Below are 13,405 nucleotides of genomic sequence, written 5' to 3' on the forward strand. Positions count from 1 at the left end.
TCCAATGCTAGTGTAAAGCCTTCTATTCTATCCAGTTTAGACCAAACTTGTTTCATCGATTGTTTGATTTCCCTCAGTTCCAAATGTGATAGATCCTGGCCCTTATTAAGCAAGTCCAGGATCCTAATGATCACTGGAAGGGAATAAGGACGGGTCTCCACATTATTATCTACAGTCAAATTCCTTGAGAGGGAATCCTGCAAACTATAATTCATGGCAGGCTGAGTTTGTTCGGGAGAATAATTAAAACATTCAGGAATAGTTTCCTTATGTATGTCCATATTCGTAGGGCAGTTAGTTGCATTTTTTAAGGGTGCATTTGTCGAAATCGGAAGGGAGTGATCAGCGCTCATTGGTATAGATGGATTCCATTCACCCTTAAGAGCGCGTGCTACCAAGAGAGTTAACAATCCAATGGAGCACCAGACCTGCCTGTCAAGATTGCCCATATTTTCTAGTCCAAACTGCCTTTCTCGTTCACCTTTGGGCAGGCAATCGGAGAAGTAGAACAAGATTTCCTATATTGTGGTCAATCTGAACCCACCAGGCGGACATCTTTCATTCAGATTGGAGTAGGAGGCTCTGATATATAATCAGGCATCTCCTCTAAATCGTCTCCAGCCGAGGGAACGTGGACCTGTGCGGTATGGACAGGTAGTGTAGTGGCAGCTTGCTTGATTTCCTGCACAGTGTATGGCGCCGCAGATATGGGGTCAACATAAGAAGTATTGTCTGAGCAGATCGTGGAATCAATAAAGTTACACATTAGGTCACCATGTGAGGCTGATTCAATATAATGGCCACTACGTAGGCCGCTCGCCATTGAACAAAAACTGGATGTGCAATTAGTGAAGAAATAGGTGCGAGTGTCGTACTTGCTATAGTCAGAATGCAAAAATATATTAGCACTGGATAAATAAATACAGTTTAAATAAAAATATAAATCACTCACACGAAATGTAAACACAATCTCTGCTCACGCTCACCCACTCAGCCAAACAGCTCAACAGCTCTCTTAGGAACTCAATTTGGATGCGTGTGCTGGATGTGCAGCATTTAGAGTAGATATGCGTTTCCTGGTGGCTTGGGGGCAGGGTTTCACACACACACACACACAGAGGATCTAGGAGGGAAAAGGAGGGAGGAACAAGGTGAGTGGGCGTGAAAAGATGCAGTAATCATATACCCAGCACCCTCTAAGAAGGGGCCAGCCCAGCCCCCTGATATCAACCCAGCCTCAGCCCAGCCCACTTCAAAACATTCTTTAATCAAAAGTCCATTACTCTGGTAAACGTAGTGTCTGTGAGCAACGTTTCACTTCGGAATTACGTGCAGACCTTCCTCTTGCGCATGGGACCTTCAAAACACTGTAGAGAGTAATAGCACAATAAAGTCCAAGTCCTTCACCGCAGCTCATCGCAGCTCAACAGCTCACTTAGGAACTCACTTTGGATGTGCGCAGTTCGTAGCAATGGCTGCGACGAAGAGTAGCAGCTGGACTGGAAGTGATACACAGAGTGATGTCCTTGATGGTGAATTTGATAACCAGTGATCTGACCAGAGCACCGGTTTTGGGGGGGACATCTGGATATGCGGGTCTGCTGAAAACACCAGATTCAGAATACCAACACCAGAATGAGTAGGTTCAGAGACTAGCTCGTTTAGTAAGAGACAAAAGGATGACATTGCATAGGACAGATGACACAGGGTGATCATAGGGAACAGTGATTGCAGTGGGGGAAGGATACAGGTTGACTGACAGAAAAGGAATTATTCCAAGATGATTGATCAGACAATGAGGTAATATTTGACCTGAGTCTTAAAACATAGGGCGGGTACCCACTGTTTTATGGAGCACTAGTCCCTATAACATTGGTTTGTTTAAAGGTATTTGAGCAGTCAAGATTAAGCTCAAACCAGGAGCTATTCTACCAAGGGTGAGACAGTATCCCATATCAAGGGAAGCAGATGAGGGAATTTATGAAACAATTACCGCATTGGTGAAGCAGGGAATATTAGTACCTCAGAATCACAATGTAACACAGCTGTGTACCCTGTGAAAAGGTCAACCCGGGGGTCTTGGCGTTTTATCCAAGACTTTCACCCTTTGAACCAGATAGTAGAGGCAGAATTTCCATTAGTTCCAAACCCAACGACAATTCTGTGCAGAATCCCAACGGAAGGTACACACTTCACGGTGATGAACATGTTGAATGCCTTCTTTTCTATACCACTTCATGAAGAATCACAAGACCTAACATCATTCCTATATAGAACGCGGAAGTGGAAACATACAAGATCACCACATGGGTATTGTGAGTCACCATCTATCTTTAATAGGGTCCTTCAAATGGATTTAGGCAACGTACAGATAGAGAGCACATCATACAATACGTAGATGACATGTTGATTTGCAGCAAGACAGAAGACCAGTGTCAAAATGACTCAGTGTATTTACTGACAGTATTTCAGAAAAGGGCTACAAGGTGGACAATGCAAAGTTACAATATTGCCAAAAGGATGTGCAATACACAGGACAATTGATATCCCAGGACAGGCAAAAGGTGAATCCAGAAAGGGTGAAGGCGACCCGCAAAATTCTGATGCCAATGACAGGGAGGAAGATGCAGCAGTTTCTAGGCCTCTGTAATTATTGCATAGTGTGGATGTTTAAATATAGCACATACACAAGACCTTTGTTAAGCAGACTCAATGAAGCGCAGAAGGGGAATGGCAAAATTTTATGGACATACAAAATGACTGACATATTCAAAGAGTTGAAGAAAGCAAGATGCACATCTCCAGTGATAGGGATTACAGATTAGCATGATGAATTCTTCCTGTTCTCACACTCCAATGGCGTAGTGATGACTGCGGTACTCACACAGAAGACTACCGTAGGACACAAACACTTAGCTTATTATAGCAGACGTTTAGACCGAATAATGAGAGGAGATTACGGTTGTGAGCAAGCTCTGGCTGCTGCCACACTCGCGGTTGAGAAGTCAGCAAGTATTACTATGGGGTGTAGTACCATAGTTTACATGGAGCAAGCCCTTTTTGCAATTCTCGAAAGGCCCATGAGTACGTTGCCTACACAAAGGGCTTCCGATACAAGGTGAAAATCTCAAATCCAGTAATCAAAATAGCAAGATGCAGGACTGTAAACCCAGCAACATTTGTAGCAGAACCAGTGGAGGAAGGAGACTATTTACACAACTGTACTATATACATGTAACAGTATGACGACATTCCCAAGGTGGGGAACAAGCCTCTTGAGGGGGAGAAGTGCTTTATATTGACGGGTCATTGACAATAGATCAGACAACAGGGAAGAAACATACAGGGATGGCAGTGGTGACATTAAAAGCAGACGGTACAGCAGAAGCAATAGCAAGCACGAGATTGTCTTCTTATTTCTCAGGGCAGGCAGCAGAATTAGTAGTTCTTATAATACCATTAGACGCACACACGGACCAGGAGATTGCAGTGCATTCCAATTCAGCGCACGTGACGTCTACTGTACATTTTGCACTGTCACAATGGCTGAGGAGGGGCTTCCAAGGTACTGACGGCACACCATTGCAGCACGTTCCCTTATTGGGCAGGCTCATAGACACGCTTCAACTCCAATCAGCAATAGCAGTCGTAAAATTCTAGGCCCCCAGGAGGGGGGATGACGCAGTCTCCCGGTGCAACAAAGGAGCAGACGCCGAAGCAAATCGCGCAGCATATTTTTCAAGAATAACATACTTTGATACACTATCTAACACACTTATTCATGTGCACAACATGATTTTAAAAGAAGGAAAGAACACATTACCAGCTGTGCAAATAATGGAATTTCAGTGGAGGGCTCTGGCAGAGGAGAAACAGTTGTTGATGAGAAGGGGATGTTCAATATCTCACCCTGATGCCTAGTGGCGACAGGAAAGCACAGGCAAACTAGTGCTCTCAATAGCATTATTGCAGATTGCACTCACACAACTGCATTACCCTACTCACATGGGTAAAGAGGTACTTGCTGCACACATGGGGAAAGAATGGTTCTGTCCTAATATGTGGAGAAACAGTTGTATTCACTATGCACTCCTATGTCTGGTAGCTAAAAGATAAAGTTATGATGTGGTTTGCAGCAAATTTAGTTTAAATGTTTTTAAGGTGCAGGGGAGATAATAATCAACCCTGGCATATGTGGCGCATACAGTTGCATTTATGGAAAACTGTCTCACTTGTAAAAATAAAATCTGGAGGATATACTTGATGTATAGTGAGAGGAACCATACTACGCACGACTGGTCTCTTCCAACATCTCCATATAGACTATGTTGATATGATCCAGGTGTGCCAGGGCTACCGGTGCATGATCGCGGTCATATGCCTATTTTCCTGATGGTTCGAATCTGGTCCCTGTTCACACCCTGACACCCTTAGGGCTGTACAATTCCTTGTTAGAGAAGTGTGAGGTTCTGCGGTCAGACTATGGACATCATTTTGTGAATGAGACTTTTGAGCATATCACAACCTTACTGGGGATACAGCACACATTCTCCTGTGCCTATAACCTGCAAGCAAACACGACGTGTGAGCGCCTAAACAGCCTGCTCAAAGAAATAATTGCCAAAATAAAGTAACTTTGAAAAAAAAGGGCTTCACTGTTTACCTTTAGCACTGTTCGCATTGCGCAATCAGCCCAGATCCAACCACCATTTAACGCCCCATAATGTGGTAACAGGACAGCACATGCAACTTCCCTTGGCTCCTCCCACTAAGGCATTGACAGTTGCAAATGAAACTTCCAATGTTTTTGTACATGAAATTTACGTATATGTGGCTTCTTTGATGGTCAGTGCATCTTTTATTTCTCGTCAACTGCAGACACAGGGGGAGAGGTCGAAGAACAGTGAAGACAACAACAGCACTGTCAAAACTGAAAGACTATTAAAGCAACCATTGTTGTATCCTGGGGATGCTGTCTTACTTCGCAATTCTGTAAGGCTGTGGTACAAACTGTCATCTGAAGGTCCCTTTGCTGTCAGAAGGCACAGACCATGCATTTAAATTACATGGTAAAAAGGCCTGGAACTACATTGGAGACGTCAAGCCCTGAAGAGGTGGGACCTCTTCCTGTCTAAAAGAATACGTTTTGATGCAAGAATAAAAAAAGAGGGTCATTACAAGATTAGAGGTAGCCATGGTGCTATTAGAGCCATGGCTACCCCCTTAACGCATACCAGGTCCGGGTTCCCTGGATGGGGAATTACCGGGCCATTCCAACCTTGGAGGACCCGGTATTTCCCCATTCAGGGAACCCATTCCCATTCAAGCCCCCATAGGACTCAATGGGCATGGGGAGCATGCTAACAACAGGCCCTTTAATAATGGGCCCGTTGTTAGCATGCTGTCCTTTAGCAGCTCCCACTAAGGGTGCCTGGTAAAACCAGCCGGCCTTAGCGGGACCCGCTAAAGGACCTCGTAATGCGGCGGTAAGGGGTTAACGGCACTGGCACCATTACCAGCGCTGTTAACCCCTTACCACCAACCTCGTATTGACCGCCAAAGACAAAGAAGAAGAACTGCAGCCGTGAATAACTAAATCCAGAGCAAGAGAGCTAGAAAAAGACAATACATACACATACACAATACATACACATAGGGGGTCATTAAGAGGTTGGAGGTAGCCATGGCGCTATTAGTGTCATGGCTACCCCCTTACCACATACCAGGTCCGGATTCCCTGAATGGGGAATTACCGGGCCATTCAAACCTCGGAGGACCCGGTATTTCCCCATTCTGGGAACCCATCCCCATTCCCATTCGAGCCCCCATAGGGCTCAATGGGAATGGGGACCATGCTAACAATGGGCCTGTTAATATTAGGCCCGTTGTTAGCATGCTGGTCCTTTAACGGCTCCCACTAACCGCGCCTTGGAAAAAGAGCCGCCCTTAGCGGGATCCACTAAAGGACCTCGTAATGTGGCGGTAAGGGGTTAACGGCACCGGCACCTTTACCGGTGCCGTTTACCCCTTACCTCCAACCTCGTAATGACCCCCATAAATTAGGTACACTGGGCCTCATTACAAGATTTGCAGTAAGGGAAAAACTATGCCGGTATGGTAATACCGGCATCATTTACCGGTCCGGCCTATTACGAGTCGACATCCCGGTATTACCGCCACCGCCTGGACCGTGCCCCTCCGTATAGATATCTGCACGGACACGCGCCCTTTGTGGCGGCAATACCGGGATGCCACTAACAGGAGGACATTACACAGTCACGCGTACATGCGCCTACCGGCATCCAGAAGGCGGTAATCAGGGTCACCACCATGCCGGTATCACCGGCATCACGGATCACCCGTTAATAGCAATCTGCTGTGTTCCCAACTGCCACATGTGTACACAATCAGAACAGGTGGAGGCAATGGAGTCTGGTACAGCACAAAAGGAGCACACCCACACACCACACCCCTTCCTGCACCAAAACGATCCCACTTGCTGTTGCAATTCCAGGGCTGAAGGACATGCCTGCATTGCCACTCTATGAGCAACAACTACAACAGGTACTACAGAGGAGATGCAGGAGGAGAAGGAGGGTGAGACAGGTCCAGAAATTCCCACCGGTGCAGCCAGTAGTTCCACGTAGACAGCCACCAATCCTCGCATCAGGGCCAGTCCTTTCAACCTAACTCCTGTGCAGATCAACACCCTGTACCGCCCGGACCGGGACACCATCACCTCCATTGTGTACATAATACACAACAACATAGTCAGCCTGATTAAAATCCGCACCGCCTCCCCACTCCTCCACTGAAGGAAGTGTCTGTGCTCCACTTTCTGGCCACAGGCACCTACCAGCACACAGTGTCAGCAGCTGCATGGCATATCACAACCTTGTTTTTCACGCATGCTGAACCAAGTGCTGGATGCCCTCCTGAAGCACGCAAGGGACTACGTATCCCTACCACGGACTGCCCAGGAGGTGAATGATACAAACATTGGCTTCGATGCACTGGCAGGCATGCCTAATTGTATTGGTGCCCTCGACTGCACCCATGTGGAATTGGTGGTCCCTCATGCCATGGAGGTGGTGTACCGCAATCGTAAGCAATACCACTCCATCAATGTGCAGATGGTATGTGACTCCAGCAAGATCATCACACATTGCTGTGCCCGATTTCCCAGATCAACTCATGATGCAATGGTGCTGCGGAACTCCTCGCTACCCCGATACATGGAGCGATATGCTGCACAACGTGCCTGGCTGCTGGGTAAGTTGTCTGACAGGCCCATGGCAGTGTATTGGGGTGGGGATGCATACTCCACCTGGGTGAGATTGGGGTGTTGACTGGACAGTGCCAATACTTTAAAACACTGTGCCCCTAAACATCCCACCCCGAACATGACACCTAAAATGTCAGCCAACTAATTTTTGCGTCACACCAATGGCAATATGTCAGACGTGCAAGCAGCCCACACCCCTCAAGATGTCAGCTGCACATCATCAGACCGTACCCTCTGCAACACAATTCAGCAACATGCAGTGAGTAAGCATAATGCACATGACCGCACCAAAGCACCAAACAGGACATGCATCCATGAGTGTGCACAAATAAATCCCAACCACGGAATACACTGATTGTCACTGGCCCTACACTACAGTAGCGCTGCATGCCAACATGGGAAAATGAACCGATGAATGACAAGTCATGATCAAACATGTGCTAATACTGCTAGTGAAAATACCTACAAAGTACTGAACATCACCTAAATGAGTGCAAATTCAGTGGTAGGAATCCACAGTACATGAGTGCCAGCATGAAAGTTGGCACCGTGCATCATCTGGATAACGCAACCCACACCTGTGGACCATAGCACATAACACATTGGGCCTCATTATGACCCAGGCGGTAACCATGGCGCTATTAGCGCCATGGTTGCTGCCGGAACCTTACCGATTCCGCCATGGTGAATGGAGCAATTACCGCCGGCATAAGAGTGCAAAGTACATGTGATATGGCGGACATCAGCCTTAAGCACAAAACATTGGCAAACATGCATTTAGTCACATCACCTGCCACACATCCCTCACAGGTGACTACATCATGGTCCCTCTCACTCCATCTGGTAGGGTGTTGAGTCTGATGTGAAGGCCCCTCAGTCCGGTATGTGACACATGCCCTCCACCATTTTTTGGCCAAGTCGTGAACAGGCCAGATGGTTGCGCATATGTGTAGGCAATGGGTGCCATTGGGGATACCCTGCGTACCAAGATGAAGAATGAACAGGCTAAGTATAGGTGTCATAGAAGAAATAACCTCACGCATACCTTATTGTGCTCCCATTCAGGTGATGCTGGCTATCCCTTAAAGCTGTGGCTCCTCACCCCTGACAGGAACCCGCAGAACAGGCATGAATAGGACTTCAATCGAAATCATACCTGTACCCGAGTTGTGATCGAGCAGACCATAGGCCTGTTGAAGGCACGGTTCTGCTGCCTCAGCAGGTCTGGTTGCGCCCTCCTTTATGGGCCTGAGAAGGTGGGGAAGATCATCATGGTCTGTGCCAAGTTGCACATGTGCATCCGGCGGTACGTACCTCTGCCACTGCATCTGAGGATGAGGACGAGGAGGGAGAAGATGTAGCACATCGGCCAAGTCGCGATGCACGAGATGGACGTGCTGTGGGCCAATCATTGATAGACAATTTTTTCTGAACCACTGGGATGAAGAGGTTGCAATGGATGTTGTAATCTGGGCACTGGGATTATGTGCATTTAGAAACAGGGTGTGCAGGTAGATGGGCACTGTGCACTGTCATGCATTGAATAAACACACGCCACAGAAACCAAATGTCCACTCATGATATTTTTTTGTACACAACCAGTGTATTTAACTGTAAACATCAATTTCAAACGACCCTCCAACTCCCACACACCCCCTCCCTGTGCCCTATCCCCCAACACACCCACACACCCACTCCCACCTCTCTCCTCCTCCCCCAACACGACCACACACCCCCTTCCCCCAAACACCCACACATGATGTTCAATACATGTTTTTGGGTGCCAATGGAGTCAGCACATGTTGGGTGCCCCTACTACTGGCAGCCTCTCTTTGGATCCGGGGGCTGCATTTCTGAGTGCCGTGTGCTGCGCCTGTACATCCTCACAGGGCTGGTTTGGGTTGAGCTGGCTGGTGTGCCAGATGATGTGGATGTGCATTGTTGTGATTCTGTTGGTGCAGGACGCCGCTGCTCATAGTTATCTGCAATCCTGCCCAAGACCTGGGCTACTGCTGCTAACCCTTCATTGATCAGCTGTGTGTTCCTGTTTATGGCCTCTATGATTGACGCAGTGTTCTCACAGTATTGGCGCCGGGTCAACTCACCCTCTGCCACATACTGCCTAACAAGCTCAGTCATCTGCTCCTGCACCCCTCCATTCGTGTCATGCACCCCTCAATGTCATGAATGGCTGCGAGGTGGATGGGTCACTTGCATGGGGGCCCAATGCAGGGCTGTCCTCTGATGGGGACCAAATCTCTCGACTCCCCTGTCCTCTGGACTGGTGCTGAGGGGTGCCATCTGGGGTTCCCTCTGTGGTGCCCTGTGTGGGTGCTGGGGGGTTGCCTGTGGGCTTGGTGTATGTGCACCATCCTCATACAGGTTGTCATCCCCGTGTGAGTGCTCCTCACCATGCCACTCTCCCTCGGCATCACTATGGGGAGCTGAGGTAGCTGCCTCCCCGATGGAGCTGGTGGCGGCCGACTGTGTCCCGTCTGCCTCTGCTTCCACTACAGTGGACACATCCTGCGTTGCAGTTTACTCATGTGGTGTCTCAGCTGCTGTTTGGCTATCCTGGGGCTTGGCCTGTGTTGATGGTGGTGCTTTGTGTGGCAGTTTGGGCATAGGAATGACCCTCAATGTTGATGCCCTGGTGCCATCACCCATGGGTCTGGATTTTTTAACAGGTGTCCTGGCCTGTGAGGCTGCAACCAGTCCGTCAATGTCACCATCTGTACCTGTGGGGGACCAAGAGAGGCAGGACATCAGTGATGGTAGTGCGTGCATCATGCATACATTGGTGTTAGTGCAGTTATTCCTATTTTATGCATTGCATTCTTGTAGTTGTGGCAGACAGGGTGCTTGCAATAGGGGCGGATATATCGGCATACGTCGGGTTCTCACATTTTTGCGGTGTTGTCTGCTGTGGGGAATACCGTTGTGTTGTGGTTTGCGTGCTTTGTAACACATGGGCCTCATTACGACTTTGTAGGTAGCCATGCCCTTAACCCGGGCCCGGTCCTTCCCCATTCCCATTGGAGCCCCCATAGGGCTCAATGAGAATGGGGAGGGAGCTAACAATGGGCCCATTGTTAGCTCCCTAGTCCCCTCTCGGGACCCGCTATGGACGTCTGGAAAAACCAGACGTCCAGAGCGGGTCCCGCGAGGGGACCTCGTAATAGTGCAGAGTGGGTTTAACGGCACCGGCACCATTACCAGCGCCGTTAACCCATTCTGCACAAGTTGTAATGAGGCCACTGCAGTTTAGCTGTGTGTAGGGTGTCTATTGGGTATGGAATTGGCATGCAGCATGTTAATGTGACAGTGGTTGGACCACCATCTGAACAGGGATATGTCCATGTGTGTATGATAGGTCATGCATTGCCTTGCTCCACTATCACATTAGTTGGCCTACATCATGCTTTGGTTATCTATGGTTTGTGGGGACACTCACCTTCATCTGTCGATGACGGTACTCCCAACTCATCATCTCCGAATCCTTTGATTTCCTCCATGTTGATGGTCGTGCTGTATGTCTCTTCCCACCTGGTGAGTTTGGTGGTAGAGTGGTCGCCGCCGCCTGTTGCCAGCCACTGACTGCGGTTGGACGACAATATATTTTTGAAGCGGAGGCGTAGATCTTCCCACTGCTTCTTTACATCTTTAACAGTGTGGGCGGTGGTGTTGAGACCTTCCTGGACACTTCCTACCATATTTCCTTTTCGCGGATTTGGGCGGGACGCCTCAGGTCTTCAGCAAACACTTCATCTGCATGCTCAACCAATGTGTACACCAACATGTTGAGCTCATCATCTGAGAATCGCTTCTTGCACTGCCGGGGGCATCTTTCTTTGTAGCTTTTGCCATTTTATACAGATTGTGTGTGCTCTCTAGTAAGTACAGTTCCTGTGTTTGGAGGATTGCATTGGATTGTGTTTTTAAAGATGGCCACCGGTGCATTTCCCGTTTCGGCGCGATGATGTTCCTTCCGGGTCATGTATTGACGGACCCAGGGGTGGTCAGAGGCAGAGGCGGAGGCGGCATCAGCGCATTACATGATGCTGCTATCAGGAGTTTGAGGGTCATTAGCGCCATGGCAGTATGGACGTTACCGGCATGCGGCACATGCGTGCACACACTCTCGTAATCGGCCGCTATTTGCGGCGTCAAGGCTACTCGGATGCATTATTACCGGCATGCCGGTAATGGCCGTTTTTTACTGCGAATCTCGTAATAAGGCCCACTGTCCTGGGTGGAAAACTAAAAACAGCTTGGGCAGTGATTACCAGACCAATACCAGGTGAATATGAAAGCTAAAAATCACATGATAGACATTATTGTGAAATGTTAAGTAGTAGAACATTCTCATTAATTAGAGATACTATCTTTTTGGTACAGTACAGCAGCATGCACCAGAGGCGAGATGTTTTGAAGATTAGCTCCTAAAGAAGGGGATATAATTGTGTATAAAGAGTGTAGAGCACAGGAGTTCCCAGCTAGTCAGAACTTTTCTTCATGTGCGCTCTACTTGGTTCGGCTCTCTGGTTACCCCTTTGTCTGTTTCTGTACTGAGACAGACGGACAAAGTGGTGATGGGTATGGATCATCCTTATCTCTTCTCTCGGATACACTTGTGACATAAGGAAAACAGGTCTTCTGAGGAGTACCCTTCTCCAGAAGAAACTCGGAGGTTAGCATCCATATCACAGGGTGAGGCGACCGGAAGGCCCATATATGAAAAAAAACTATCTTTATTTTCCAAATGGACAACAGTCTGCCTGTCTCTGTAGGGCAGGGATTTCACTGAGGAAGTAATGGAACAACGAAGAGTCAAACTCGTCTTTTCCCTCATACTTAGGCATGGACGAAAAACAGTTAAATGCACACACTATAAAAACGATAGTCAGATACAAAAGCTCTCAATCATACAATGTATATGAAAATGTAGGATAGTCATCTACCTGGAATGTGTCATGGCCTCCTATCCAGTAGGCTCCTCCATTAAATGGATCCTGTGGTTTTCCCATGAGGATAAACACAAAATCATTTTCTTCAGTGCTGTGGATGGAAGCCAGATGAGACTTGAAGGAGAGGCAGTTTGCCTTAAATGAGAGAAAGAGACACCTATTAGACATGTGGTAATGATATTTTACATAAACAACATAGTTGATTGTATGTAATGAAGCCCAGAAAAAAAAAAGGTAATTAATAGCAATGGTGACATATTTTGAGATGTGTTGACAGATGAAATTTAAGTACAGTTCTGGCACAAGATCAAGGGTGATACATTATATTGAATATTTACTTCATGGCTGTGCTATGTTTACATGAAGCCTGGATGCCACAATGCTGTCATAATATTTTTCGGGCAGGGGTCAGTTGACTGGGGCTCTTTATACACAACACATGGGGATGTACAATTTCTGTAGTCAAATGCCCAGGAGAGAGAGTAATTGTGTGTGTGTGTGTGAACTTTCCTAAGGTGTACATCAACAAGTGTGGCTTTGCCACTTGCACTGAGATCCTCATGCTAAAATAATGTGTGGTCTTTTTTCTGCTGTACTTTGGCAACATTTGTCTGTGTACCCCTTCCCTTCAAGACTGAGGCAAAACATGTGTTCACCCTTTCCCCAGCACGAAGGCAGCAGACTTGTGTTTGTGCCCATTCTCATACAGAGTGTGGCAACAATGATGTGTGTGATCTTTTCCTAGCAGGAGCATTGTAGAAATTGTGTTTGTACCTCATCCTGACAGGAGTGCAGCACACATTATGTGTGTGAGTGACTTGGTCAGTTCACTTGGTAATATATTTAAGCAGGGACCATGCTCAATTACCCTGTTCTAGATTCTGATCAAAGACATAGAAAGAGACTCTTTACAAGTTTGCTGGTATCCTGGCGGTAAATCCACCATGATACCATCAAACTGTATTGCCATTACCGGCACTCCCATCCGGTAGAATGTCCACCGGAATTACAAGTACTGGGGGACGGTGTAACTCCCCATTCCATGGACTCCATTGTGGAGTTTTCTGGTATTACATGTGCCGGTGTTACCGGTGCCTGCAATACCGGCAATCTTTGCTAGGAAGGTGGCAGAATGACCTGTATGCCGGCATAG

At 47.5% G+C, this 13,405-nt stretch overlaps 1 protein-coding gene across 2 annotated transcripts in view; it reads right to left on the minus strand.

Annotated features, from left to right (window-relative positions):
- Window positions 1-13,405, minus strand: part of LOC138513746 (C-type lectin lectoxin-Thr1-like) — a 634,248-nt gene that overhangs the window by 118,798 nt on the left and 502,045 nt on the right. For both annotated transcript variants that reach the window (XM_069628829.1, XM_069628832.1), the window contains exon 4: window positions 12,247-12,387. In XM_069628829.1, coding sequence (XP_069484930.1) covers window positions 12,247-12,387 — 141 coding nt within the window. The remainder of the gene's footprint in view (window positions 1-12,246; window positions 12,388-13,405) is intronic.

The sequence above is a fragment of the Ambystoma mexicanum genome, chromosome 12, assembly GCF_040938575.1.
Source record: "Ambystoma mexicanum isolate Mex_15411 chromosome 12, UKY_AmexF1_1, whole genome shotgun sequence".
Taxonomy (NCBI): domain Eukaryota; kingdom Metazoa; phylum Chordata; class Amphibia; order Caudata; family Ambystomatidae; genus Ambystoma; species Ambystoma mexicanum.